This window comes from Macrobrachium nipponense, chromosome 1, assembly GCF_015104395.2.
Source record: "Macrobrachium nipponense isolate FS-2020 chromosome 1, ASM1510439v2, whole genome shotgun sequence".
NCBI classification, from domain to species: Eukaryota; Metazoa; Arthropoda; class Malacostraca; order Decapoda; family Palaemonidae; genus Macrobrachium; species Macrobrachium nipponense.
Window position 1 is genome coordinate 62885970 of NC_087200.1, and position 27589 is coordinate 62913558.

Sequence of the window (27589 nt, forward strand, 5' to 3'; positions counted from 1 at the left end):
CAGTAATATGAAAATATATACTGTAATCTGGTTACCAGTGTCAAGGTCCTTTAACAAATCATGTTTGTTCATTTGCAGAACAAACCTTCAGTCTTAACAATATGATATTTTCCAAGTGCAGCTAGTACCGATTATTACAATCAGAGATTGTAAGAGAGGAATCTATGAGATCGGGCAACACCTATGCGTACGAGGTGAAAGCTGGTCAGCAACCGCACATAACCTGTGATGCTCAGTCTTTTCCTACCAACGCCTTGGAGCATAGACGCTTACGATTTACTCTTTATCCAAGCTGGTTGTTTTCTGCCCATGTTCTGTTCTTTCAGTGTGTTGTGTGTGTGTGGTATTGGGTTATGGCTTCTCCAAGTCTTCACAACCTCGCCAGCAAATGTGTCCCGGCATCCGAGGGTTTCCTGTGCTCAAGATTTTTGGCATCTATGGCTACGGATTCGCATACAACTTGCAGAAGGTGCAGAGCTAATTTTTGTACGTGATGAACCAATTCCTTGCCCGTACCGTTGTCGTACCTTGCCTAAGGTATAACGAAGTTATTTTATAAGAAGAGGGAGCATAGCTGAGTTTCGACTCTTCCTTTTGGGAGGGGTTTTCTTCGCCTCTTCGGGATGATTTGGCTGCTGCTCCTACATTTGATGCTAATTCTGGTGTTCCTGTGTCTCCTTCCTTTTCTTAACATTGATTCGTCAATGGAAGTATCGGGAGTGCCACAGGCTGAGGTTATGTGTAATGTACTCCCTCTCCCACTGGTTCCAGTTTTTTGTCCCGGGGGGTGAGGAGGGTTCCTCATCATGTTCATTTATTTTAGATTTGGAGTCATCCAAAATGGCGGCGGTTTGGGTGTCGACTTGGGCTACAAGGTTCACCCTCCTTGAGAGGTTTCTTTGTCTCATTTCATGGAGGCCCGTACCCCCCCCCCCCCCCCCCCCAATCCCCCCCCACCAACACTACTGCTGTTCTCCTGCCTCCCCCTGGTCTCACTATGCTGGGTACTACCGGGCAGCCATCTTGTGGGTCAGCTCCGCCATAAGGCCATTGACTAGCTCTGGTCATAAAAAGGTCTTGGCGTTACTCCCAGCTTCCACTCGTTCCATGACGTCATTGGTAGCAGCCGCTCATCCTCCCGCCACTATGACGTCATCCCTTCCAGCTATGACATCATCATCCTCACTTGCTGAGCCATCTGAGGCTTTGCTTCAGGCAGTCTTCAAGGGGTTGGACTCTGTTTTGGAAGAGAAGTTCTCTGCATTTGCTACTAAGGAGACTGTCAAACGGAAGGTCTCTTCTCCTCCTTCTGCCACTAAGAGATCTTGTAGGGAAGAAGTTGCTTCTCGTTGAGGGAGTGTTTCACCTTCTTCCTCTTACGTCTTCGTCTCTCCCACGCACGGTCCATGGTCCGTTTTACCAAGAGGAGCGCTTCACCTACTTCCCCTCACAATTGTCCTCCATCTCGGGTTGGCATGCGTGGTTCTGGCAGTGGAGCCTGTGGGAAGAAGTCTTCCACTCTGTCGCTGCTTGGCAAGGTCTCCTCTGTGCATGCTGGTAATCCTTCGATGTCTTCAATTCATGGCTGTGTCTCTCCACATGGACTAGTTCATGACAATTTGAGTGTGAACCATTTGTCTTCGGTACATGGATATGCCTCTGGCTTGCGCGTACATGTGGATGTGATTGGAAATGCCCCCCCTTCATTTGCCTCGGTGCCAGTACGTTGTCGTAAGGATGATAAAGCTCCGATCAAGAAGTCTAAGGTTGCAGAAACAGAGGTGGCTCAGGCCGTACAGAAGGATTCTTCAATTAACAAAGACATGGTCCAAGGACAGGTTCCTCATTTGCATGGTAGAAGTCTTGATAATCATTCACCTTCAAGAAGCTCACTTCGTTCACGTTCTGCGTCTTGGGACCGGGCTCGATCAACGCCTAATGGACGTGTACTCATGTTGTCACATGACCATGTACGCTGTTTCTTGTGTGAACACGTACAAGCTTTGCATGACGTACGTGTATGTGATAGTCTCACTGGTGGTGTACATGGTTCTTCGCACGAATCTGGAACGAGGTTTGAGCAGGGATCTGTCTCCAGTGTCGTCGTTGGTAGACAATCAACAGCCTTCAGTACCTGGTTCTGTGAGTATTAGTAGTGTCTCCCCTGCCTTTGATATCCAGAAGGCTAGACCCTCTAGCGTATTGTTCGCTACACCTGCTTCTTCGTATCATTAGTCTCCTTTGCTGGAGCAGGAAGTGGGAGACAGTCAGGAGTTTTTGTCTTCCTTTTCAGAGGTTGTTGACCTCATTCATGGGTTCAACAATCTCGAAAGTAGGATACAGGCTCAGTCTTCAGTCACACCTACATGTTTGGAAACCTTGCTGGTGCCAGTCTTGACCTAAGTCTTCTTTTGAACTTCCTTTGTTAGGCCATGCCCAGTCCGTCTTACAGCATGTGAACGCTTTGGTGTCGAACTGAGATGGCTCTCTGCATTCGAAGGGGTTGTTCAAGTTTCTTCCTTCTCCTCTCACATGGCATAAGAAGTATTATTCAACTAATTCAGTTCATCTGATGCCTCATCACCTAAACCTGGATGTGATTTGTCTCACGCCTGGTCTTGATCATATCAGGAAGCCTTGGCTATGGAGTCTACAGCTGTTTCCATTTTCCACTGTGGACTCTGAGTCCTAGTCGGCACTCCACCGAAATGGGGATCTTGTGGATTCTCAATTTCTGTTCCCTAGGATGGTGTTAGAAAATGCGATGATGGCGATGGGCTGATACCAAGGACAGATTGGTCCACCAAACAGTTTCAAAGTCGGAGGTACGTTTCCGTCATCCCCGTCTTCTTCCCCCTTCAGAAACAGGTAAGAGGTTCTTCACTTATCAAGTCTTCTAAGGTTCTGCTTCGCTAGGTCCCACGGTCCCTCCTCTCGGGCTAAGTCAAATAAGCAGCGTCCCTTTCAATCCCGTCCCTACAAACCTGGGAGGGGATCTAGAGGAAGGGGTAGAGGTGGTCATTAATAGTGTGAGGGCCTCTCCCCTCTTTCCTTTGCCACTGGTAGGGGCCTGCCTGGCGGGCCAGTGGGCCAAGTGGTGAGATTACGGAGTGAAGTGGGTAGTAGATATTCTGCGGGCGGGATAACTTCTACTTTCGACTTCTCTCCTCCTCGTCGAACAGTCCCGTGGCCCAGTCAGACATACCCTTACAATTAGCTCTTCGGGGAAGTGTTGAAGGTGCTGGACAAGGATGCGGTAGAGGAAGTAATGCTGCCTTCTCCAGGATTTTACAGTCGCATTTTCTTGGTACCAAAGGCGACAGGCGACCGGAGGCTGGTAATCGATCTTTCCACCTTGAATCATTTTGTCAAGAAGACAAGGTTCAAGATGGAGACGCCACGGATGGTGTTGGCAGCATTGAGGGGCAATGACTTTTTGCTGTCAATAGACCTGAAGGACGCTTACTTCCAGATTCCTATTCTCCTTCGTCCAGAAGTTTCTTCGCTTCACTGTTGGAGAGAAAATGTTCCAGTTCAAGGTCCTTTGCTCAGGTAAACCACGTCCCCTCAGGTGTTCACAAGGGTCTTATCCTTGGTCTCGACATGGGCTCATGCTCATGGATTCACCTGTTGAGATACCTCAATGACTGGGCTGGTCTTGGCGAGCTCCAGGAAGAAGCTGTTGCAAGACTGAGATACTCTTTGGTTTTGTTCGGAGCTGGGCATTGTAGTGAACCTTGAAGTTGAATCTGGATCCCAGCCAGAAGGTCCTTTATCTAGGTATGGTGATGGATACAGCAGCATCTAGTGTTTAATTCAGACAGAGGTTGAGAAGTTGCAGGTGGTAGCATGCAATTTCCTTTTACAGCCAGAACAACCAGCTCACCAGTGGCAGGTTCTTCTGGGGATTTTTTCTTCCCTCGAGAAGCTGGTCCCTCATGGTCCGTCTCCATCTTTGATCCCTACTGTTTGGACACTGAAAGACTTCTGGTCTCTGGCAGGAGATTCCCTCTTCAGAGAGTTACTGTGTGAAGAGGTGAAGAAAGAACTTTGTTGGTGGTTGGGCGATCAGAATCTCTTAGTAGGTGTCCTTCTGAATTCTCTCCCTCCATACTTCCTTCTGTTTTTGGATGCCTTTTTCACAGGTTGGGGTGCTCACCTAGGGACCTCATCGCATCAGGTGTTTGGAGTATGGAAGAGAAGCTGCTGCACATCAATGTTTTGGAGTTGAAGGCAGCTTTTCTGGGTCTGAAGGAGTTTTGGGAGAAGATAGAGGGTCATTTGGTGGTTCTGATGTCCAACAATGGCACAGTGGTTGCGTATGTGAACAAACATGGGGGTCTGGTGTCTCACCAGCGCCATTCTTTGACAGTCGAGTTACACCAGTGGGCGAGTGACAACTCGGTGGAACTCTCAGCTAGGTACATCCCAGGCAAAAGGAATGTGGCCGCTGACAAGTTGAGCCATTGGAACCAGATCCTGGACACGAGTGGTCTCTACAAAGTCATGGCGGACAGGCTTTTTCATGTTTGAGGGAGGCCTATGTTAGGCCTCTTTGCAACTCGCTACAACAGGAAACTAGAAGTTTATTGTTTGGTGGTCTGTGGCTTCCAACACCCTTAGGACAACCTTAGAAGTGTATGCCTTCCCTCCATTTTGCCTGATCCGTTAAGTGCTGAACAGGATGATGAGGTCTCACAACCTCAAGATGACATTCGGGGCTCCTCTGTAGCCACAGGCAGAATGGTTTTCAAATCTTTTCTTTCTGCTGTCAGAGGTCCCAAGAGAGATTCCCCAGTGGCGGCAGCTGCTTTGCCAGCCTCACGCCAAAAGGTTTCACCAGTCGGTAGAATCCTTGTCTCTTCATGGATGGGACTATCAAGTATCTCCTCTGAGCGAGAGGGTTTTCTCAGGAGACAGTAAGACATATGTCCAACCATCTCAGGAAGCCTTCTTCTGCGGTCTACCAGGGGAAATCGGCAATCTACAGTGGTGGATGTCGTTGATGGGGTTTCACTCCACTCAAGACCTCTGTTCAATGCATAGCAGATTTTTTGGTCTTCCTCAGGGATGAGAAAGGTCTTTCAGTTTGTGCTATCGGAGGCTACATAGTGGCTTTAGGCTTGCTGTTTATGCCTGAGAGGTGTAGACATCTCATACGGGAGATCTTGTTTTTTCAAGGGTTTTGAAGTGACCTGGTTCTCCAAGGGAACTTGAGCCTCCCACATGGGATGTTTCACTTGTCCTTAGAAGTTTTGCTAGAGCTTCTTTCGAGCCCTTGCCTCGTTCATTGGACAAAAACTTGAAACTGAAGACAGTTTTTCTTTTTGCCTTAGCTTCCTCAAAGAGAGTGGGAGAGCCTCATGGCCTTAGTTAGGATGTGAAATGTACCAGGGGTTGGTGGTCAGTGACCTTCGAATTTGTCCCGGAATTTGTGGCAAAGACCCAGAATCCCTCAGTACATGATGGCAAATTTGCCTTTCTTTCCATTCCGTCTTTGAATGACTTTGTGGATAATGACCCACAAGAGCTCATATTACTGTCCTGTAAGAACCTTGCATTACTATCTCAAAAGGACTCGACATCTCAGACTGGGGTGTCGTAGGCTTTTTGTTATTATGGGTGGAACAAAGAAAGAGGTTTCCAAGAATACCATTTCTTTCTGGATTCATGAGGCAATCAAGCAGGCTTATTTGTCTCTTGATGTTTCTGTCACTGAGTCTGTGCAGACTAGAGCGCATGACATCAGAGGTATAAGTTCCTCTCCGGCTTTCAAAAAAAAATTTTGCTGTTCATAGAGTTTTGAACGATGGTACTACTTGTTACACCAATCCACGTTCACCTTTTTTTATTTGAGAGATGTTGCCCACAGGTTTATGGACGCTTTTTCCCAGGGTCCTGAGGTGGCTGCCCAACAAGTTGTGTAGCTCATCCACTGTCCTTGACTAGGCAGTTTTGTATCTTACCTAAGGTGATTGTGTGGAAAAGAGAATGAATGAGTGAGTGGGCTGTCTCTTTCTTTCCCCTCTTTCCGTTTTTTTTTTTTTTTTTTTTTTTTTTTTTCTTCCTTCGGGTAGGTTGAGGAATAGACATGTCATATGCTGGACTGGTCTGATACAGGTGAGTATGGTAGCCATACTGATTGTTTGCTTGGTGATTTTATTTATGAATAAGCAAACCCTCTATTCAGTAGCATATAGTACTCCGTTCTCTAGCAAGGGGGTGTCAGGAGTAATAACAGACCTCTGTAATTATATGGTTTGTTATTGAACAGTCAGAATTTTCTTTAGTCCCTTAAATGCAATGAATCTGCACATATATCATTGTGTTGCAACCCAGATGACTGAGTTGAGATATCAGTATATCTATCTTCTCACAGGCATTCGTCCACCTCCTTTGGAACTTGTTTTGTTCTGGGAGTATAAGTCTATCCTATTGTTAAGACTGAAGGTTTATTCAGCATATGAACAAATGACAAATTTTTGAATCACTTTGTATTTTTCATAACTAACAAACCTGAGGTCTTAACATGTACTGCCCACCTCTAGCTGGCCCCCTTTCTTAATTTTTATATATATTTTTTTTTCCTGGGTCTGGAAAAGACTGCGTCTTGGGGTTATGTGCGGTCGCTGACCAGGTTTCACCTCGTACGCACAGGGATTGCCAGATCTCACAGATTCCTTGCTTACAATCTCTGATTGTAATAACCAATCACCAGCTGTGCTTGGGAAATATCCTATTGTTAAGACCTCAGGTTTGTTAGCTATGAAAAACACGTTGATTTAAAAAAGGGATTTTGACGTAAGGAAAAATCTATTTCTGGGCGATTGGCTCGTGTCGCCAGCGAAATATCCTTTAATCTATTATTTCTAGGGTAAATGTACTAACACCTACCAGAGAATAAATAAATAAAGAAAAAGGTCAGTATAACTGACTCGCTCACTCTCCCAGAGAGTGTCGGTATGAACACTATGGCGAGTGAGACCACTACCACGAGCCAAATGCCAATAGAATTCTCCCACTACAAAATCCCCCAAGAGGAGAGCCGACCCACAGAGTGGGCAGCACCTACTACTACTACTCCATCCCATGCTGCCGACTGCTGCGCCTCTGGTGGCCATCCTGAAGTTAGCAGACAATTCTTGGCGATGGACGGGTAGGGCGGGATTTCGCTGGCGACACGAGCCAATCGCCCGCCCAGAAATAGATTTTTCCTTAGTCAAAATCCCCTTTTCTGGGCTCAGCTCGTGTCGCTGCGCGAAATCGTACCAGAGAAATAGCACAAGATTGTAAAGAAATTTAACAAAATATAAAAAATAAAAAGGTCTCAAATAAAGATAAAATAAAAATAAATCAATATAATTGCTAATAAAGATACATATACACAGTGATACAATAAAATAGAAATATTACTTAATTTATACTTAATTCTAATAATATTTCTTAACTTAAGATAATATACATATATACAGGAGAAATACATCATATATGTACAAAAATGGTATCTGTGTAAAGCTATTGTATCAAAACATTCTAAAGCAATTAACATAAAGTTGAATAAAACAAACTCAACAATAATAAAATATAAAGGAATGTATATGACTTAATATACAAAAACCCGTAACCATTATAATAAGATGTATCTCCTAGCATAAAAATAAGGAGATGACATCCACTAGATCAATAACCATCATCAAATGTGAGTGTCCCTAGCAAAAAATAAGGGACACCCACTACATCATCATAAAAGCAGCTAAGACACAAGGTGACCGTAAATGAACAAGGCAGGAATAGACGAACTGTTGGGTGAGGCAGGTAGAAAGGAGGACTGGATCTTCTACTAAGGGTTAGTCAGAGTCAGGGGAAACTATGTTCCCCGCTGCAACTGCTGAAAATTTCAGAGCTTCCAAGGAGCTTTAAGTAATGACGTTTGAACACTGTCGGCGATTTCCATCCAGTATACTTTTTTCAACTCATCGAAGTTCATATGTTGGAAATAGTTAATTGAGGTGGCTACTGCCCTGACATCATGTGCTTTTGGAAAAGAGTCAGGATTGGCTTGTTTAATGAAGTACAGGATTTGTTGCCTGATGCCTTTAATAGATAAAGTGCCACCTTTTTCTCTCTTAAAGAGAGGACCCGATGAGGATGAGGAGGTCCTAGATAGAAAGGCTCGTAAGCTGAAACTGGGCAAAGAGATACATCTTGTGGAAGGGGTAGTACCTTCCATGGTTCCCACCTCATCAAGGATCTTCATTCTTAGCTATAAAGCTACGTTCCGGAGAAAGTAGCACTTCCCCTGTGGGAAGGAACTGAATATGATCCGGATCCCTGGATAAAAGCCGACAGTTCTGAAATTCTAGCTCCTGAGGCCAAGCTTAATAAAAATAGGGTTTTTCTTAAGAGCATTATAAACGAGCATGTGTCATTATTGGTTTCTGAAGCCAGCTTTAGAACATCGTTTAAGAACCATGATACTGACGTAGGCCTTACAGAAGGTCTAAGTCTAGCACACGCCTTAGGAATAGACGAGAAGTAGGAATCTGTCAAGTCTATGTTGAACCCAAATTGAAAAATCTTTTTCAAGGCTGACTTGTTTGTCGTAATTGTGCTAGCCTGCTAAGCCTTTTTCAAATAAGGATCTGAAAAAGGATATAGCTGAATTGATTGTCATGATCCTAATATCTGATTCTTTCAGGAAGGTTGCTAACTTTTTGACAGCAGCATCATACTGTCTCAAAGTTGAATCTCTTTTATCGGATTCCAAGAAGAGAATATTCTGAGGGTCAATATTCGCATCCCTTTTCGCTGCAAACTTCATGAAATCCATAAAGTTAGGGTTTTGAGAATCCCTGAGGAAGCGAACACAGTCTTCGTTTGTACTGACTGGGAGAGCTTGGGATTGGGGATCCGAAGAGGGCGAAGACCCAGTTCCAGAATGAGAGGGTACCAATTGCTCTTCGGCCAGTCTGGGGCTACTAGAGCCACTTGACCCTTGAATGTCCTGAGTTTGTTTAACACTTTCATGAGAAGATTCACTGGAGGAAAGACATAAATCTTCTCCCAGTTGTTCCAGTCTAGAGCAGGGCGTCCGTGGCATAGGCCAGAGGGTCCAGGTTGGGGGCCACATAACACGGGAGTTTGTGGTTCGCTTGAGATGCGAAGAGATCCACCTGTAGACCTGGAACTCTCTGAAGAATCCATTGGAACGAACTGTTGTCCAGTGACCATTCCGACTCTAGAGGTACTGATCGGGATAGAGCATCTGCTATGACGTTTCTCACTCCAGCTATATGAGTGGAGGAGAGATGCCAACTGAACTTGTCCGCCAGGGAGAAGATGGCTACCATGACATGATTTAGATGACGTGACTTGGAGCCTCCTCTGTTTACCCAACAATGTAACTACCACTGCGCTGTCCAGGACTAGCTTTATGTGGGAGTACTTTGGCGGACGTAACCTTTTTAGAGTCAAGAACACTGCCATTGCCTCCTTCCAGTAACGTTTATATGGAACTGACGGAACTGAGGTGACCACGTTCCTTGAACCTTCTTGAACTGGGAATATCCTCCCCAACCGCTTAATGAAGCGTCTGTGTGGATGGTGAACCCTGGAGGAGGAAACTGAAGGGGCACTGACACCGACAAGTTCTTGACTTTCGCCCACGGCCGGAGTCGATTCTTTAGAATCAGAGGGACTGAGGACAATTTGTCCCTGGACCTGACATTTGCTCGTGAGCGCCAGATTCTGGTTAGGTCTTTCAGTTTGGCTTTCATTAGGATGTTCGTCACTGATGCAAACTGGAGAGAACCCAGGATCCTTTCCTGAGATCTTCTTGATGCCAGTTTGTGACTCAGAAATTGCTTGACTGACTTCGCTATTTTCCTTCCTCTTTGGATGATGGAATCGACAGAGTATGGGAGGATAGATTCCATTGAATGCCTAGCCACTGAAAGTTTGACTCTGGAGTGAGTCTTGACTTGGTCCTGTTTATCTTGGAAGCCTAGATATTCCAGGAACTGATCACTTTCAGTGTTGCTCTGTTGCATTCCTCGACTGTTGAAGCCCAGATCAACCAATCGTCGAGATACGCTACTACCATAATCCCTTGCGATCTGAGTTGTTGAACTACTACTTCCGCCAGCTTCGTAAACACCCTGGGTGCTACGTTGAGCCCGAAAGGAACTACCTTGAAGGAGAATGTCTGGTGATGTAAAACTTAAGCACTAAAACAGATGAGGACCAGCTACCGGAGATGGTATACTTACCCCGTCTAAAAGCTGGCTCACCAGATCGTAACATATGGTACACGTCTCATGGTACCAGACCTGGATGTCCCCGTGCGGAGTCGCGCATGGAGCATGGGACCGGCAAACTTCGTGTCCACATGGGTCCTGAAGTGTGGCGGCGCATCCCGGATGCTCACAGTTGGTGGTCTGTAAGTGGAAAGACACATGGAGTATCTTAAAGAATTCACTTTCAGGCTTAAGGGAAGGAGGAACCCGGTGGATGGCGGAAGCTCGGAAAAAATTGGGGCAAAGCCCTCCCTTAATCGCCTGAATAGGCTATAAACCCCGGAGGTATCGGTGAAACATGAAGGGAGGGGGAATGGTTTAAGGTACTTAAGATAAACTTAAATAGTTTAACATAATAGATCTTAAACCTAAAAGCTCGAACGTACCGGACTAAGTCCAGTGCGTGGCGGAGTGTATAACTCAGTGAAACGGAGAGGTTAGAAGGGACGGGACCGACTGTATGTTCCGGTCCACCCCGTGGGGTAGACTAGCACCTTTCCGCTGGATGCCAGGACTCCGGTGGTAAAGGAGCCCTAGTAAGGTGGGAAAGAGCAAGGGGCATACAGACTCGGGCTAGTAACGGAGCGACGGAGTAGTAACGGAGGGGGGGAAAGGCCAGTCCCCCCCACCTTACCATCCGACCGGACCGAGAAGCCGGAGAGGTCGAGTCCAGTCTGGGTCTGTCCCGTCCCTCTACCCCCTCCGCCTGGGGGGAGAGAGGGAGGCAGGCCCGGGTATGCGGAGCGAGCATGGGCAGGCCTAACCAATTAGCAATAAACATTGAGTACTTAACTTAGCTGCTGCGATGGCTGCACGCTCCATGGTAATAAAATCCAAAGGAAAGGGCACAAAACACAGAGAAGAAAATGGCACGTGTGTCTCGTGTGCGCTAACTGAAAAGGATGGCCACCAGAGGCGCAGCAGTCGGCAGCATGGGATGGAGTAGTAGTAGTAGGTGCTGCCCACTCTGTGGGTCGGCTCTCCTCTTGGGGGATTTTGTAGTGGGAGAATTCTATTGGCATTTGGCTCGTGGTAGTGGTCTCACTCGCCATAGTGTTCATACCGACACTCTCTGGGAGAGTGAGCGAGTCAGTTATACTGACCTTTTTCTTTTTATTTATTTATCTGGTATGGTATGTGTTAGTATATTTACCCTAGAAATAATAGATTAAAGGATATTTCGCGCAGCGACACGAGCTGAGCCAGAAATTTATTTTTTTTTCCATGCAGGTATACACTTTGCTATGAAGTCCTGACAGAGTACCTTAGTTAAAATATATAAATTTCATACAGCCCTAGGCTGATATTTGTATTCTTACAAAAGATGTAGTAATTTTTAAAACTAGATGCAATTATATTAGAATAAACTAGGCTTTTAGCACTTGTGTAATATATAATGATTCCTTTCACTAACACAGTTAAAACTGCACTGTTCTGCTGTGCATTTCTATTACATTTTTTCTGCTGTTTTATTCTCTTATCGTGGCCAAACTTGAGAACCATTTGGCACATCAACATCATTAATGGATTATGCATGCCGATTATGCATTATATATCTTTTATATTTAACAAATTATGGCCAAAGTAAAATTCTTTGATCTCTTAAGTATGACCTTGATTTCATGTGTTAATCAGCTACATTAGTTGATTTTTCAAGCCATATATGATGTCTTTGCCTTCTAAGTTCATAAGTTTTGGACAGTTAATTTTCAATTTGACCCGTAACCTCAATTGTGACCTGGACCTCTTTTGCACATTACGTATACTATTAGTAGTTTATGCATGCCAAATATGAAATCTTTATCTTGTATAGCTCATAATTTAAAGCCAAGGTTATATTCCTATTTCAACTTTTGATGGATGACCTTGATCTAATTCTCCACAGGACATCATTAATTAATTCTAAAATTTGTCTTTTACTCTTGTTCTGCAGTTTTAACTTTGAACTTGACCTCGGTCTACTCATTGGCTTTGTTAGTTAATTATGCTCGCCAAATAAGAAGTGCCCGCCGTATACAGTTCATAAGTTAAATTGTCCTGTGCAAAAGTTATAACCAAGTTTAATTCCTGCTATTGGAACCGTGACCTAATAAGTTTGACCTTCATCTTGATATGCATAAGGCAGCTGTCAGCCAGGCATTTTATTCCTGTGTGCAACATGCATGAACAACAAAAGTAAGTCAGTCATTTATAAAACCTACTTCTTCACCTTCCCATGGAAGGGCTCAATATACATACGTACCGTATGTCAATATGTCAATTGTTAACAATTGACCTTTAAAATAATGTCACACTATTGTTGTCGAAGTGCAGTATGTATGTTAGGTTGACCAAGACACTGTTCATAGATGCTGGCATTACAGGGGCATTCTGTAGTGTACATTACAGGTACTCGTATCATATTTTGAATATAGGAGAAAACCTCTCGGTTAAAAGATGCAGTTCAATTATGCCATGAAGTAATGGCACAACTATGATGAGTGCCTTTCATATTAATTATTCTTGTTCATTCTGGGTTCTTAGATGGGCCCTCATGCTTAGGCTTTACTTTAGTCTGGTATCATCCATGGGAAGGGCTATTAATATCCGAGTTTCAAGACATGGGTTTTGTCAGGAATTTTCTTTGGCTAATTTGTATTGAGTAAATTTTTATGCAAGGAAGGTACACACACACATGCACGCACGCACACACACAGAGAAGAAAATAAGAGAAATGATTCGATTTTAACAATCAGGGATAAAGAAATTGTAATATTAGGAGAATAATATTCATAATTTAAAATGCATATACAATACAGAATACAAGTGCTTTAATTGAGTTTCATTTTATCATGTGCTTTGTGTTAAGATTTAGTAATAATTTTAATTGAATCTTGTTCACTGTCACCTCATGTCAGGTTCTTAAACTTAGCTCCCATTTATGATTGGATCATACATTTTTAAAGCTTGTATGTATGCATGTTGAGTTACAGTTGCTTCACTATTTGTTGTAAGTAGATTTGGACTAAATAAAAATCAGGCTGATATCTCATCAAGAGCACCAAGTTCTTCCTCCTTGCCGCATACTACAAATACAAAAGAAACAAAACACCCATATGTCATCAGATTAAATAACCCAATAATGAGATCATACCATATATATTTCCAGTGAGGCACTTTACTGCATTGATGAGAAAATATTCTAGATAATATTGCCCTAGTATTTACAAAAATTTCGTCCTAGTATTTCTGTCATGCATCCTTAAAAATACTAAAAGCTGCTCTTGAGAACTGTTCTTTGGAAATTAGTGTTCATGTTTCCTGAGTTTTGTATCCATTTTATGTGTCAAAACTGTGATATCAAAAGGCATGAAGTAATGTTGAGAGAGAAAATAATTGAAACGTAGTGCAAAACTGGTGTCAACGACTGAAATAATGTTAGAAAATAGTAAAGATTACAATATATAGACAAACATATGAGCATGTATAAAAAGCTCATCCATTGCATATATTGAATATTTCCTTGATAGGTGATGCAACAATAGACTAGAAAATGAGTAAAGGTAAAGTGACTGGAAATACGTATCAAAGCAGTAAAAGACTGTCATTCTTTTTACCCCTTTACCCCAGCAATTATTCCCATTTAGTTTTCCACACACATAATTATAGACTTGCTTTGCCTTTATATTTTAGAACATTTCTCTTGAAGTTGTCTCTCAGCCTTATGAATTTACACAATAACAATTCCAAATGGTACAGTATTCAGTTTCTCTATCCTTTCCATCACTTGAAATATTTTCTAATCATTGATCACTGATGTTCAGGGTTCACATTTACAATATCAGTATGATTTGTGAGTGTGAGTTTTGTTAAAAATGCTTCATAAAAGTAATAAATCTTACATAATAATGTATATAGCAATTAACATTTTGACAAATATTTATTTGTGCTAACTCTACAAAATATATACTTCTAATCTTGAGTGAGCAAGGAATATAAAAAAAAATCCCTGGGGACTGAATAGTAGATTTAATTTTACTCCGTACGATACTTGGCTTGAAACACAAAATTCAGTATACATATACCTAAAGCTTATCAGTTTTTGAAAGTGACAATAAAAAAAGAGGTTCTGTTCCCATTCTGCTTCATGTATTCAGCCTTCATATATTGAAAGCTTGGCAGTTTTTGAAAGTGGCAACAAAAAAATAACGAGGTTATGTTCCCTTTCTGCTTCATATATTTAACTTTCTTAAATAGAAATTAATCCCCTGAATAATTTTCAGTAAGATCCATAAAACAGTTTTTTTTTAATAGATTTTTTTAATTTGCAAAATCATATTAGCAAATAATGTCAGTGTGCAAATTACTACCACTTATGAGTTGATCTGTCCCATTAATGTTTCACTCACAAAGAATTGGAAATCATTTGTCACTTTACCAACTGCCTTCACTAGAGGTGGAAAAGTACCCATGTTCTTTCAGTTTCCTGCATTTAATAAATGAATTTGGATTTGATAAAAAAATTTATTCTATGACTGAGTTGTATTGTGTGTACTATTTCCACATAATTTTTGCTGTCGTCTTGACCATGATTATCTCCATTTCATATTGGTTACACTTTTAGGTTTGTTGCTATTAATGTTATTACTAGTATTTTTACTGTGTAGATTTTATGTATTTTAATGTAAAGATAATATGCACTCAGTTTTTTTATAATTTAGGCATTGGAATAAAGATAATTCATCAAATTCAAATTAAATGGTATTGCCAGAAATAGAGTATACATACTATGTTCCTGTTGGACTGTCTTCCCATGTTTTCTTATCATGACATGTTAAAAATTATAAGCTAAAGAATCTGACCCCTCTGATTCTAAACATGTTCATCGTATATAGCCACATGTTAGTTGGCTTTTTATTCACATGCTCTTTCAGCAAGTTTTTTATTTAAAGTTCTTTTGATACCATTGTACATTTATTGGATTTGTGTATACGTACATATACTGCAGTAGAACTTTATTGCTATTACTAACTGCCAAAATAGTGGCAGTAAAATTACTATTACATGTTATTATAAGTTTGTTTGACTCACAAAGTGTGATATATGTTGTAAAGTTTCTTTTGAAGCAGTTATGCTTGTAAAATTTATTATTGCTGATGTTATTGGTTTTCTATACTGTATTACTAAATCTTCCACATGTTTGCAGTGTTAATTCCGTATTCTATTAAAGTTTCTCTTAAATAAATTATTCAGAGTAATAGTTGAGTTCTTCATTGTTTTAATATGTAAAATGTTAGGAATTATATGATACATATAGTTTTGGAACAAAATTGTATTGGTATAGTATCATTAATAAATGGTGGAGATTAAGATTGACAGTACTGTCTTCCTGGCACTTAAAATGGCACTTTAATGACTAGTTTTGTACTGGAACGTCTGGATATGCTCCTAAAGTTATAAATGAGCAGCTCCATCGTTATATACCTGCAAAATCTAGTGAATGACATTGCAGCTCTACATTCTGCACATTTAAAACCTTTGTGCACCAAGGATCCTCAGACTGAATGAGATTACCTCTCCTTTCCAACAAACATACTTCTGAATTATTCATCAAAAGGAGATCCTAGTAGGGAATCAAGTCATTAGGTTTGCTAGAATTGGGATATATGGACTGAATGGGTGCAGGATATATTAGAGCAGATAGGACTTAGTTTTTTCAAGTAAAACAATGAATTTTAGCACAACCACATAGTAATTTGTAGTGCCATTACACTTGCCTTGAAATTTTCCATGGCAAACATCAGATGTTGGTTGATCAGTACACATGCCTCTTAAAGCCCAGGAAATCTCTGCTGACAGCCCATCTTATTTTTTGTATCAAAAACTTTTGTCATCTCTAATTTGTTGTTTGGATGAGGCCAATTAATTCATTGGTTTATATTAAAAAACTAGTGTTTTAGATGAAAAAAATAAGCTTTTTTTAAAGTTAAAACTGTTTAATAACAAACCCATAGCTTATATGTCCAAATCTCAGTATAAATTGGGAGGAGTTCAGACTGCCAAATCCCTTGCTTGAACCTTAGTGGGACAAGGATAAGCGCTGTAATTATGTATGTGTATGTATATCTAAAGAGTATTGCTGGTATAGAGTTCAAAGTGTCTGCAGTAAAGGTAACTCAGTTTAATGTATAGGTGTCTGGGTGTATGTCCCCATTTTCTAGAGGTTTAACTCAACATGGTTAATTAACCTTGTGTACGTGTAGGATCAAATAAACTGGAAGATTATATCATAAGGATAATATAGGAGAGCTAGAGAAAAGAGAGGGAGAGGGAGAGGTAGTTGGTGATTGATTGTTAGTTTGCCTAGATCTTCCTTAGCAGGTCTGAGGAGGTACATCTCCAGCCTCTTAATCACATCTTTTAATTGAAAGTCAGCTAGTTTTACATCTCCATCATACCTTTATTAAAGCACTTGCATGCACTTTGTGTGTTTAGAAAATAATCAAGATGATAAAACTTACATTATGGGAATTGATTTGAGCTTGGAATACTTTACTGTCCATTGTTATTTTCATATTTCATAGCCTCTGGTAATTACTTTTCTGAGCCAAAAGTGATGAAATGGTGATAGGTGATAGGTAGTACAGTCACCACCCTAGTGAGATTAGAGTCCTAGAAACAAATCCAGAGGTAAAATAGCCAGGTGAACAGAATGTCAGTCTTGTGTGACTGACTGATAGAATATGAAGCTCATTAATGTAATTCAAACACCAGGAACAAGACTGTTTTTAATGCAGTAAAGGAGAAAGGCTTTTTTATGGGTCATATGGTGCTTTCTCCAAACGGTGTAGACCAAGACAATTTCCATCTTTGGAAGCATAATCTTTTTGGTACATAATTTTGGTAATGTTGACACATGTTAAAGATCTAAGGAGAAGGAGAGTCTATCCTCTGCATCAGAAAAATCTTGGGAGAAGTCAGTCTGCAACCTACAATGGCTGGTAATGAGAAGACTATTTTCATAGAGACAACAGAAAACCTCTGTGTTGAGATATCAGCATGGATACGATTAAGTTTCTTTCACTACATCAACTAAAATAAGTTATCCTTTTTGACTGGTACAGTCATTCTGTGGAATTCATAAATAGTCTAATAATCAACTTGGTTGCCTCATCAGAAAATGATTTCCTTTATGAATTTCAAGTCATATATCCTTCAGGTGTGACAGTACAGCTTGCCTAGGTTCTGATGAAAACTGTGGAAATGGGATTCTCAGAAGGGTTCTCCTGTTGGGAGTTTTTTGAATCTTTTGAGGAAAATGTGATTCAGTAGCTATTCCTTACTAGGCTAGAGAGAGACTGTCAGTGTTATATTGATGTTTGAATATAGAGCTGTGGAATCTGCATCTCCATATGCAATTTGCTTCTCCTTCATCCCTTTGATGTTGTGCCTTTACCATTTATGAACCTTGATTGGACAAATCAGCATTTTGCCAAACATTTTGTTGTCATTTACAATATAGGATTTATGGTATTGTTTGTTGTACATAGTTGTTGATTGTTGGCATCGATTGTTATTTGGTGGAACTTTTCCGTTTAGTACACCTATACAAAGGGAACATGTTAATTGACTGAATGTCTGAGATTTATACACATGAATAACTTCATAATTGTTGTTCAGATTGTAATTTTTAGTTAGTAATTTTTGTTAACAATTATCAGTGATTTTGTAGGTTGGAAAGAAGTATTAAGCCTAGTTATAAGGCCAGTCTTGTGTTGTCAAAAGTATCTTAGAAACTAGGATCTCATAATAGCAGGCAATGCAGGATTTGGTTGCCTGCTAATGAAAATGTGCATTTCTTAGTGTTTTAAAACTGCACTTAGGGTTAATTTTTTTCTGGCTACTAACTTTACTATTAAACATTTTTCAAGCACTGATTAACCCTTAATCGCCGAGCCGGTATTTCTGAAAGTGTCTCCCATATGCCGGCGGCATTCGCAAGTGAGCGTCAAAGCAGAAAAAAAGTTTTTTTTCAAAAAATCACAGCACACTTAATTTTCAAGATTGAGTTAATTTTTGGCTCCTTTTTTTGTCATTACCTGAAGTTTAATATGCAACCATCAGAAATGAAAAAAAATATCATTATCATATATAAATATTGGAATATATGACAGCGTGAAAAAAATTTAATATATAATTGTATACAAATCGTGCTGTGAGCAAAACGGTTAGAGGTAATAATTTAATTATTTTTTCGTTGTATTGTACTCTAAATTGGGATGATTTTTGTGTAACAAATTTTAAAACTATCAAAGCAACACAGAGAAAATATTATCACAATACGATGCATGAATTCGTAACGCGCTAATGTAAAAATAAGTAGTTTTAAAAAATTCACCATAAATCGAAATATTGTGCTAGAGACTTCCCGTTTGTTGCAAAATGAAGGTAATTGATTGAATATTACTAGGCCGTAAGTGTTGTAGCTTACAATTGCAGTTTTTGACCAGTTCGGTCGAGTTAAAGTTGACCAAAGGTCGAATTTTTTCTATCGTTATTTATATGAAAATATTTCAAAACTGATAAAAGCTACAACCATGGGTTGTTTTTAGTTGTATTCTAAATGAATTTGCTCACATTTTCATATATAAAACTTTATGTAAAGGCTAATATAAAAAGGTGCGAACGTTACGACAATCGGTTGAAAAAATTTCTGATTTTTTCGGAAGAGTTACCGCGCGGACATAAGGAAAAAGTTTTTTCAAAAATTCACCATAAATTAAAATATTGTGCTAAGGACTTCCAATTTGTTGCAAAATAAAGGTGAATGTTTGCATATTACTAGAATGTAATAGTTTTAGCTTACAATTGCGTTTTTTTTACCATTTTGGTCAAGTCAAAGTTGACCGAAGGTTGAAATTTTGGCAATTATAGTTATTTATATGAAAATATTTCAAAACTGATAAAGGCTACAACCATGGGTTGTTTTTTGTTGTATTCTACATGAAATTGCACACATTTGCATATATAAAACTTTATGTAATGGCTAATATAAAACTGTGCAAACATTACAACTTTCGGACGAAAAAATGTTCAATTTTTTCGGCAGAGTTACCGCGCGGATGCAAGGAAAAAGTTTTTTCAAATATTCACCATCAATCTAAATATTGTGCTAGAGACTTCCAATTTGTTGCAAAATAAAGGTAAATGATTGAATATTACTAGAATGTAATAGTTTTAGCTTACAATTGCGTTTTTTTACTGTTCGGTCGAGTCAAAGTTGACCGAAGGTGAAATTTTGGCACTTATTATTTATATGAAATATTTCAAAACTGATTAAAAGCTACAACATGGGTTCTTTTTAGTTGTTACTCTGCATGAAATTGTGCACATTTTCATATATAAAACATTATGTAACGGCTAATATAAATTGGTGCAAATATTACGACAATCGGACGAAAAATTTCTGATATTTTCGGCAGTTACAGCGTTGACGTAGGAAAACGTTTTTTTCAAAAGTTCACCATAAATCGAAATATTGTGCTAGAGACTTCCAATTTGATGCAAATAAAGGTAAATGATTGAATATTCCTAGAATGTAAGGGGTTTAGCTTACAATTGCCGTTTTCGACCCTTTCGATCGAGTCAAAGTTGACTAAAGGTTGAAGTTTTGGCACTTATCGTTATTTATATGAAAATACTTCAAAACTAATAAAAGCTACAACCATGGTTTGTTTTTTGTTGTATTCTACATGAAACTGCACACATTTTCATATATGAAAACTTTATTGTAACGGCTTAATATAAAAGTGTTTTTTTTTTTTCAAACATACGGTTTTTTTACTTTCGGACACAAAAAAATTTTTGGTTTTTTTCGGAAGAGCTACTGCCTCGGACGTAAGGAAAAAGTTTTTTTTTTTTCAATAAAATTCACCATAAAATCGAAATATTGTGCTAGAGACTTCCAGTTTGTTGTAAAATAAAGGAATAAATGATTGAATATTACTAAAATATAAGAGTTTTAGCTTACAATTGCGTTTTTTTATCATTTCGGTAGAGTTAAAGTTGACCGAAGGTTGAATTTTTGGCACTTATCGTTATTTATATGAAAATATTTCAAAACTGATAAAAGCTACAACCATGGTTTGATTTTTGGTTGTATTCTACATGAAATTGCGCACATTTTCATATATAAAACTGTAACGGCTTATGTAAAATGGTGCAAAAATTATGTCAATGTGACAAAATAATTTCCGAGATATGTCGTTGATGCTTTTTAGTGTGAGAAGAAAGAAATTCGCGCTTGTGTGCCTGGGTAATGATTGTAAACAAAACAACAGCTTGATCCGTGAACTCCCCAGCATCCCTCAAGGCACATGATACAAGTAGGCCTATAACTATTTTTCCACGAATTTTTAAAAAACCTTTTTTACGTCTAAGTTTCTTACGTCAATTCGGCACCCAACAGACAATTTTCGTTGACGTTTAATATGTCCAATCGGCGTTTAAGGGTTAAACAAGTAAACAGCTTATGAATTAAAATATAAAGTACTAGTAGCTTTGCATTTTATAAAAAAGTAACATAACCATTTTATTTTAACTTAACATTATTATACTTTGCAAAAATATAACAAGCAAGAGAACTGATGCTCAGAGTGATATAAAGAACATATATTCCCAGCAATGAGTCACAGGATATTTGAGAGAGCTATCACAAAGGCCAAATGTAAAAAGTAGACTACTCTACACTGTTAAGTAACATCTATCTCAGCTTGCTCGACTTTTGTGCTGAAGAACAACCACTCCTGGCCATATTTTTCATGTCAGTTCAACGTTCTTGTTCCATAAAACAGTTTGCAGACTCTTTCTGCTATCTAGCAAAAATCTGGGTAAAGAAACTGCTTGTTACTGTAACCTACCATCAAAAAGAATATTCAGCAAATTTAAATATTTTAGGCACCAGGGGATTATTGCTTAATCTAGTCTTTTTGATCAATAAAAGGCTCTGCTTGAAGTACAGAAAACAGTTTTATGTTTTCTTGAGAAAATGTTTTTATCTTTACAGGAGAATAAGTGGTGATGAATCAACAGTGACAACAGTTGGTTTCACCCCAGACAGCAGTTATTTAGCAACAGGTAGCAGCGGAGGAGAACTGAGAATTTGGGATGCCCGATTTGGTCACTCAGTCCCCATAGCCATCAAATCAAAGGCCCATGACTTAGGAGTCTGTACACTTCATTTTAGTCCAGCTATTGGTAAAGAAGGTAATTGCTATTGTGATAAACGTTTTTTTATAGCATAGCTGCTCTTTGTCTTGAAAGTAGTTAGTCTCATGGTCCCCCAGGGCTTCATGAGATAGATCAGCCAATCTCAAAGAATTCTCTTATAGTGGGTCTCAGGCAGAATCATGCTTGTTGGCACAATGAAAGAATATAAAAGACTTGAGACAAGAGGGCTTGGGCTTTTGTTTACAGTGACTGCCTTGTCTTTTCTTTCATCCTTCCCATACAGATGTGGCAACAGTGCATATGTTAGCCATTTTCCTCATTGCATGCATGGTCTACACTATTGTTTGACATTCCATCCCTTTGCTTTGTAAATTTTGTTTTTGAGTGCTTTTTTTTTATCATCACAGAGAATTTCTCTCAAGATGAAAGTTTCTTAGCTGTAAGACCAATGAAAAATTTTAGTTCCTGATAATTATAACAGGTAGCCAAATAATGGTTAAAATGGGAGCCAGTGGATCTCCCACCATGTGAGAAGGTAGGGTTAGATTGCTAGGCTATGCTATTATATGTGTTTTCTTGTCTCCCAAAGTGATAATTAACAATAATACAATAATATTAGACAATTCTGTTATTGGAACTCATGAGTCATGGCTTTTTTAACTTTTTTATATTTCCTTTGTTGCATTTTATAATCAAACTAAAAGGTTCATTTTCATAATGGTGAGCTTTGTGAAACAAATTAAAATCTTAGAGATATGTAATGATTTTATATAAATTTGGATAGCAATAATTTTTTTGATATGCAATGTACTAACATCGTAGCCTATAACCTTTACCTGGTGCTTGGGAATGCACTTGGGAAAATAAGTTATAAAAATGGTTTTTCCTTAATTGAGTTTAGAGGCATTTGTGAGAAAATACTTTGAGGCAGTATTATTGTAGTAATTATGAATTATTTTAATAATATATATTACTGTGTAATGGATATTTCTCATTGATCATGATAATTATAATTGTTTGCTGCCTATACAGTGATTATAGGTAGCTACACGAGGTAGTTTCTAATATACACTTGTTCCTTTTATCATTATAGGTCTATTACATATTATGCAGTATCCAAGCATCATCTGCTCTGCAGCAAATTGCTCAGTCTACTTTTTGCCTGTGTGGATGGCTCATACCATCTGCCTCGATCACAGTCCTTGTAGGAGTCAAAGAGAATTTGGTTGGTTGCTAGACATATGTGAAATACTATGTAATTGGTCCTGTTGCTGAATAACCACTGGTTTCATGCCATGTCAAGACGCCATACAAACAAACAAAATATGCTCCTTGCAGCAAATGTAAATGATGAAAGAGCTCAATTTAAGCTGTCTTTGTGGGTCTTAGATTTCAGTAGGAGTGTGGAAGGGGGACACTATACTGTCTGTCAGAACTCCAGCAGAGTGCATTTCTATTCCTTCTGAGCAGATTCCATGCTTGGGCTAATACTCCAAAACAGTGGGTTCTAAGACCTCCCACTTTGACTCCTCTGATGGAGACAAAGCCATATGTATTCAAGGATTTCCTTACTACTAAACACCCCCTCATTATGGGACCACCTTGACGTGGTGAGGGGGCTCTCGAACCTCGGGAATCTCTTGCCAGGTTCGAACCCAAGAGTCCCATATAACATTATATATTTTCGAGTTAACTTCTGTGGACTTTTCCATTTTTGCCAAAATTTTTGAAAGCAAATAAATGAGAAAACATGTGGCTTAACGTGGAGTTAAATCCAAAGCTAAATAGTGAGAACTGTGGTAGATCCATCATCTACCTGACAATGTTTGGACCTGTTTTTCAGGCGGAACTATTCTGTGGAGCTGGACCACAGATTTCCAGGGAGGGGTCGGGCATGGAAATAGAGCTCCTCGGCATTCTATCCAGTTTTACCCATACAAGTGTGGGGGCCTCGCTTAGTCACGGATCAGCAATCACGGATTCAGTTAATCACGGGTTTTTCCCTTGGACCACTTACCTCAGTTCCTATACCTATCACTGGTATGAATCCCTGGTAGGCTAAGCCTTGTTCCGGTTCGGATAACCAAAAATGCAAATGCAAACAGATTTCACATTTATGCATTATTAAAATATTAAAACTGACAATAATAAAGGTAATAAAACCCATTACTCACCATTATATATTATTGGCATATCTTCATAATATGTAGCCTATTCATGGAATAATCCCACATCATTGACATCAACTTGTAGTTGAGCGGCCAGCAGAAATGTAAACATTGACTCCGAGTTACACTTAACAGCACCTTTGTCATTCTTAACCTTTTAGAAATGTTAATAGTATTATTGTAATTACAGTAGTAATAACATTTAGGAAAACATTAATTTTCAATTCGAACTTCTTTATTGTTTTGGTATAATGTAATCAAACACGGCAGTCATACAAACGATAATTGTCATAGATTATCATATTGTTGTTTGCGATCGGCGACGAAGCTTAAACCATTTTACCTTATGTATTATTGTCATAATTATATTCATAATAAAACGCATATCTTATATATTATTGGCATATCTTCATAATTAAAAGCTTCTTCAAGGAATAATTCCTTGGGGAATGCATTTTTCAAAAGACAAAAATACACTATATGTTTACAGCATGCAACGATTACTTTAGTTTGATGTGATTACATTAATATTACAGTATGGTACTTTAAGCAGTACAGTAACTATTTTTTTTTTAATCATAAATGTATAATTCACGAAAAAAATATGTATGACCACCGTGACGTCATCAAACCTAGTCTCGTTCGTACACAATGATAGTGGTTACACCGTTCTACAAACTACCGATGTATTTTTACGTAAGTATCCTCTAAATTCTGTCATAAATCACTTACTTTTTTGTGGAGCCCAAATACTACGTATATCCCGGAAAATTAACAAAATCGCGAATTTTATCATAGAGCAAGATTCACTAATTACTGTTTTCTTCTTCTTTTCATAACTCAATGATTTTTAGGATACACTCATTTACAAATGTTCAAATACTATGAATGTAAATAGCAAATCTCTCTCTCTCTCTCTCTCTCTCTCTCTTTTATCACTTGCAGAAAAAACTATAATACCGATCTATTATTTATTATCGTAATAAAAGAACAAAAAGGTCTTTTATTTCTTTCTGTGATTTACGAAACTGCTTCAATACAACTTTTATAGTTGACTCAATGATTATCACATTATAACAGTATACAAGAGAATATCTTATCACTATCCATGTTTCATTTCTTATCACCATAAAAATATTTCAAATACAAATTTCATTATGTATTTCTCGAGCTAAACTAGTAACAGTACGCTCGTCCTAAGCTGGTCTCTCAAGCTATTCAACAGTTACTCTCATCCCAAGCCTCTCTCTCTCTCTCTCTCTCTCTCTCTCTCTCTCTCTCTCTCTCTCTCTCTCTCTCTCTCTCTCTCTCTCTCTCTCTCTCTTTTATCACTTGCAGAAAAAACTATAATACTGATCTATTATTATCGTAAGAAAAGAACAAAAGGGTCTTTTATTCTTTCTGTGATTTACGAAATTGCTTCAATACAACTTCTATAGTTGACTCAATGATTATCACAATGATTATCACATTTATAAACGTATACAATAGAATATCTTTTTATCACTATCCATGTTTCATTTTTTTTTATCACCATAAAAAAAATATTTCAAATACAAATTTCATTATGTATTTTCTCGAGCTAAACTAATAACAGTTCGCTCGTCCTAAGCTGGTCTCTCAAGCTATTCAACAGTTACTCTCAAACCAAGCTTCTCTCTCACTTGCAGAAAAAACTATAATACTGATCTATTATTATCTTAAGAAAAGAACAAAAAGGTCTTTTATTCTTTCTGTGATTTACGAAACTGCTTCAATACAACTTTTATAGTTGACTCAATGATTATCACATTATAACAGTATACAAGAGAATATCTTATCACTATCCATGTTTCATTTCTATCACCATAAAAATATTTCAAATATAGATTTCATTATGTATTTCTCGAGCTAAGCTAGTATCAGTACGCTCGTCCTAAGCTGGTCTCTCAAGCTATTCAACAGTTACTCTCATCCCAAGCTGCTCTCTCTCTCTCTCTCTCTCTCTCTCTCTCTCTCTCTCTCTCTCTCTCTCTCTCTCTCAAAAAATATGAATTACTGAATCATAATACCATAAACTAGTATTATGTACAAAGTTAATGATAATAATAATTCCATTAATAAATTCATTTCTTTTGGCAACTAAATTGTTTTCCAAAATAATTCTTTCGGTAATAAACGTCCATCAGCTGATTCTAAACGTAAACAAAAGACAAAACTAGATTTTTATTGCTGTATTTTGCTGTTTATACATTAATATTATAGTTGGGTGCTGTAATCTTTACAGTAAATCATGTTTTTTTATCATAAATATGTTCATTCACAAAATAGATATACTATGTACTTTTAGTTTGGTGCAGCAGCCAAATCATGAAAATGGAAAGGAATTGTTAGGTAATATACTTTTGTTTGCTGATTTGATGAAGGGGAAATTGAAGATAGGAAAGAATAACTTTGAAACTGTCTTGAATTTAGTTTAAGTTGATAGTTGAAGACATATTTGGTGCTTGAACTAAAGTAGGCAGTTATAAACATTGAAATAGTGGTCTTGGGTGGGTTAATTATTAAAGTAGGCAGTTAAAAGCAATTTTTAGGGGGGGTATCAGGATAACACGGGTATTTACTTATCACGGGGGGTTCTGGGCCCTATCCCCCGTGATTATCGAGGCCCTACTGTAATGTGATTAGGATGGGGATAATTGTATTATCGTAATAGTCTTAGTCCTAGCAAGCGGGTTCTGCTTACACTTCAGCCATACTTTTGGGGTAAGGTAGGGATGCGGACATTTGGGGAGTCTTCTCACTTGTGCCTTTGGCGGAAGATTTAACTTCGCGAAGGGCCAATGATATCTTTTCAAGATTTTTTTTTTTTTAATCTCATCTCAAATTTATGATTACAGTGGACCCCCTGTATTCACGTTCTCCAGATTCGCGGACTCACACATTCGCGGATTTCTCTCGGGAACGTTTCCCTGCATTATTCGTGGAAAATTTGCACATTCGCGGTATTTTTCTATGATAAATATCCACAAATTCCTGGTTTTTTGATGAATTTCATCATAAAATGCACTTATTTTCATAAAACTTTTAAAAAAACCATGTATGTAAATTTTTAGTGGGTTTTTCTTGAGTTTTAACTAACAAAATAGGCTGTTTTTAGCATTTTTATAGGGGTCCAAACATTCACGGATTCTAACTATTCACGGGGGGTCTGGTACGCATCCCCCGCGAATACGGGGGGGACCACTGTAATGAAATAAATTATTTGAGTACCCCTGGGCCCCATGATGGAAAAACTCTGGCACACTTGATGACTATTGGCACGTCACTCCCGAATTTCCATGGTGTTGCCACAAGTAGTGAAAGTACTATAAATGATACAAAGGAACACCCTGTTCCAAGTAAAGCAGCAGAGCCAGAAAACCAAATAGAGTGCATTAATAAAAAAGAAACAAACAAAAATAAATTGGTAAACTCCAATATCGTAACAATGGAACCATATATGATGAACAATAATTCTGAATTAGAGACAAATAAACCTCCCAACAATACAGAAAAATATAAAAATCATAATAGACAAGCAACATACATAAAACAAGGACCAAAAAGAAACAAAAATTACCGACTTAATCCCACATTGGTACATTTTGATGACCTCTTTGGACCAGATAACTGATCAAGATTTCTAGTCCTCAAAGCTGACAACAAAATCTCAGCAGCGATACTAGAAAACAAATTACATATATCCAACACAAGACATGGAATGCAGACACATCAAGGACAATGATGGCTTATCCAAGTAACCAATAAAAAGCAGTCCACTGCCTTTTTAAGTATAACGGAAATAAATAATGTAAAAGTAACAATTACAAGCCATGAAACATTGAATTATGTACAGGGTACAGTCATCCTACCCAATAGCGAGCAGGAGCTTCCTTC

General features: G+C 38.7%; 3 protein-coding genes across 7 annotated transcripts in view; 1 reads left to right on the top strand and 2 right to left on the bottom strand.

The window, feature by feature from the left end:
• LOC135219358 (WD repeat, SAM and U-box domain-containing protein 1-like) overlaps positions 1 to 21539 on the top strand; it is a gene marked incomplete at its 3' end in the record, with an annotated part of 295720 nt that extends 274181 nt beyond the window's left edge. The window contains 1 exon segment of the mRNA XM_064256050.1: positions 21340 to 21539. Coding sequence (XP_064112120.1) covers positions 21340 to 21539 — 200 coding nt within the window.
• Positions 1 to 27589, bottom strand: part of LOC135219355 (NAD kinase 2, mitochondrial-like) — a gene marked incomplete at its 3' end in the record, with an annotated part of 495179 nt that overhangs the window by 218296 nt on the left and 249294 nt on the right.
• The window catches only part of LOC135219357 (WD repeat, SAM and U-box domain-containing protein 1-like), a 255489-nt gene that overhangs the window by 116621 nt on the left and 111279 nt on the right, over positions 1 to 27589 (bottom strand). The window lies entirely within an intron of this gene.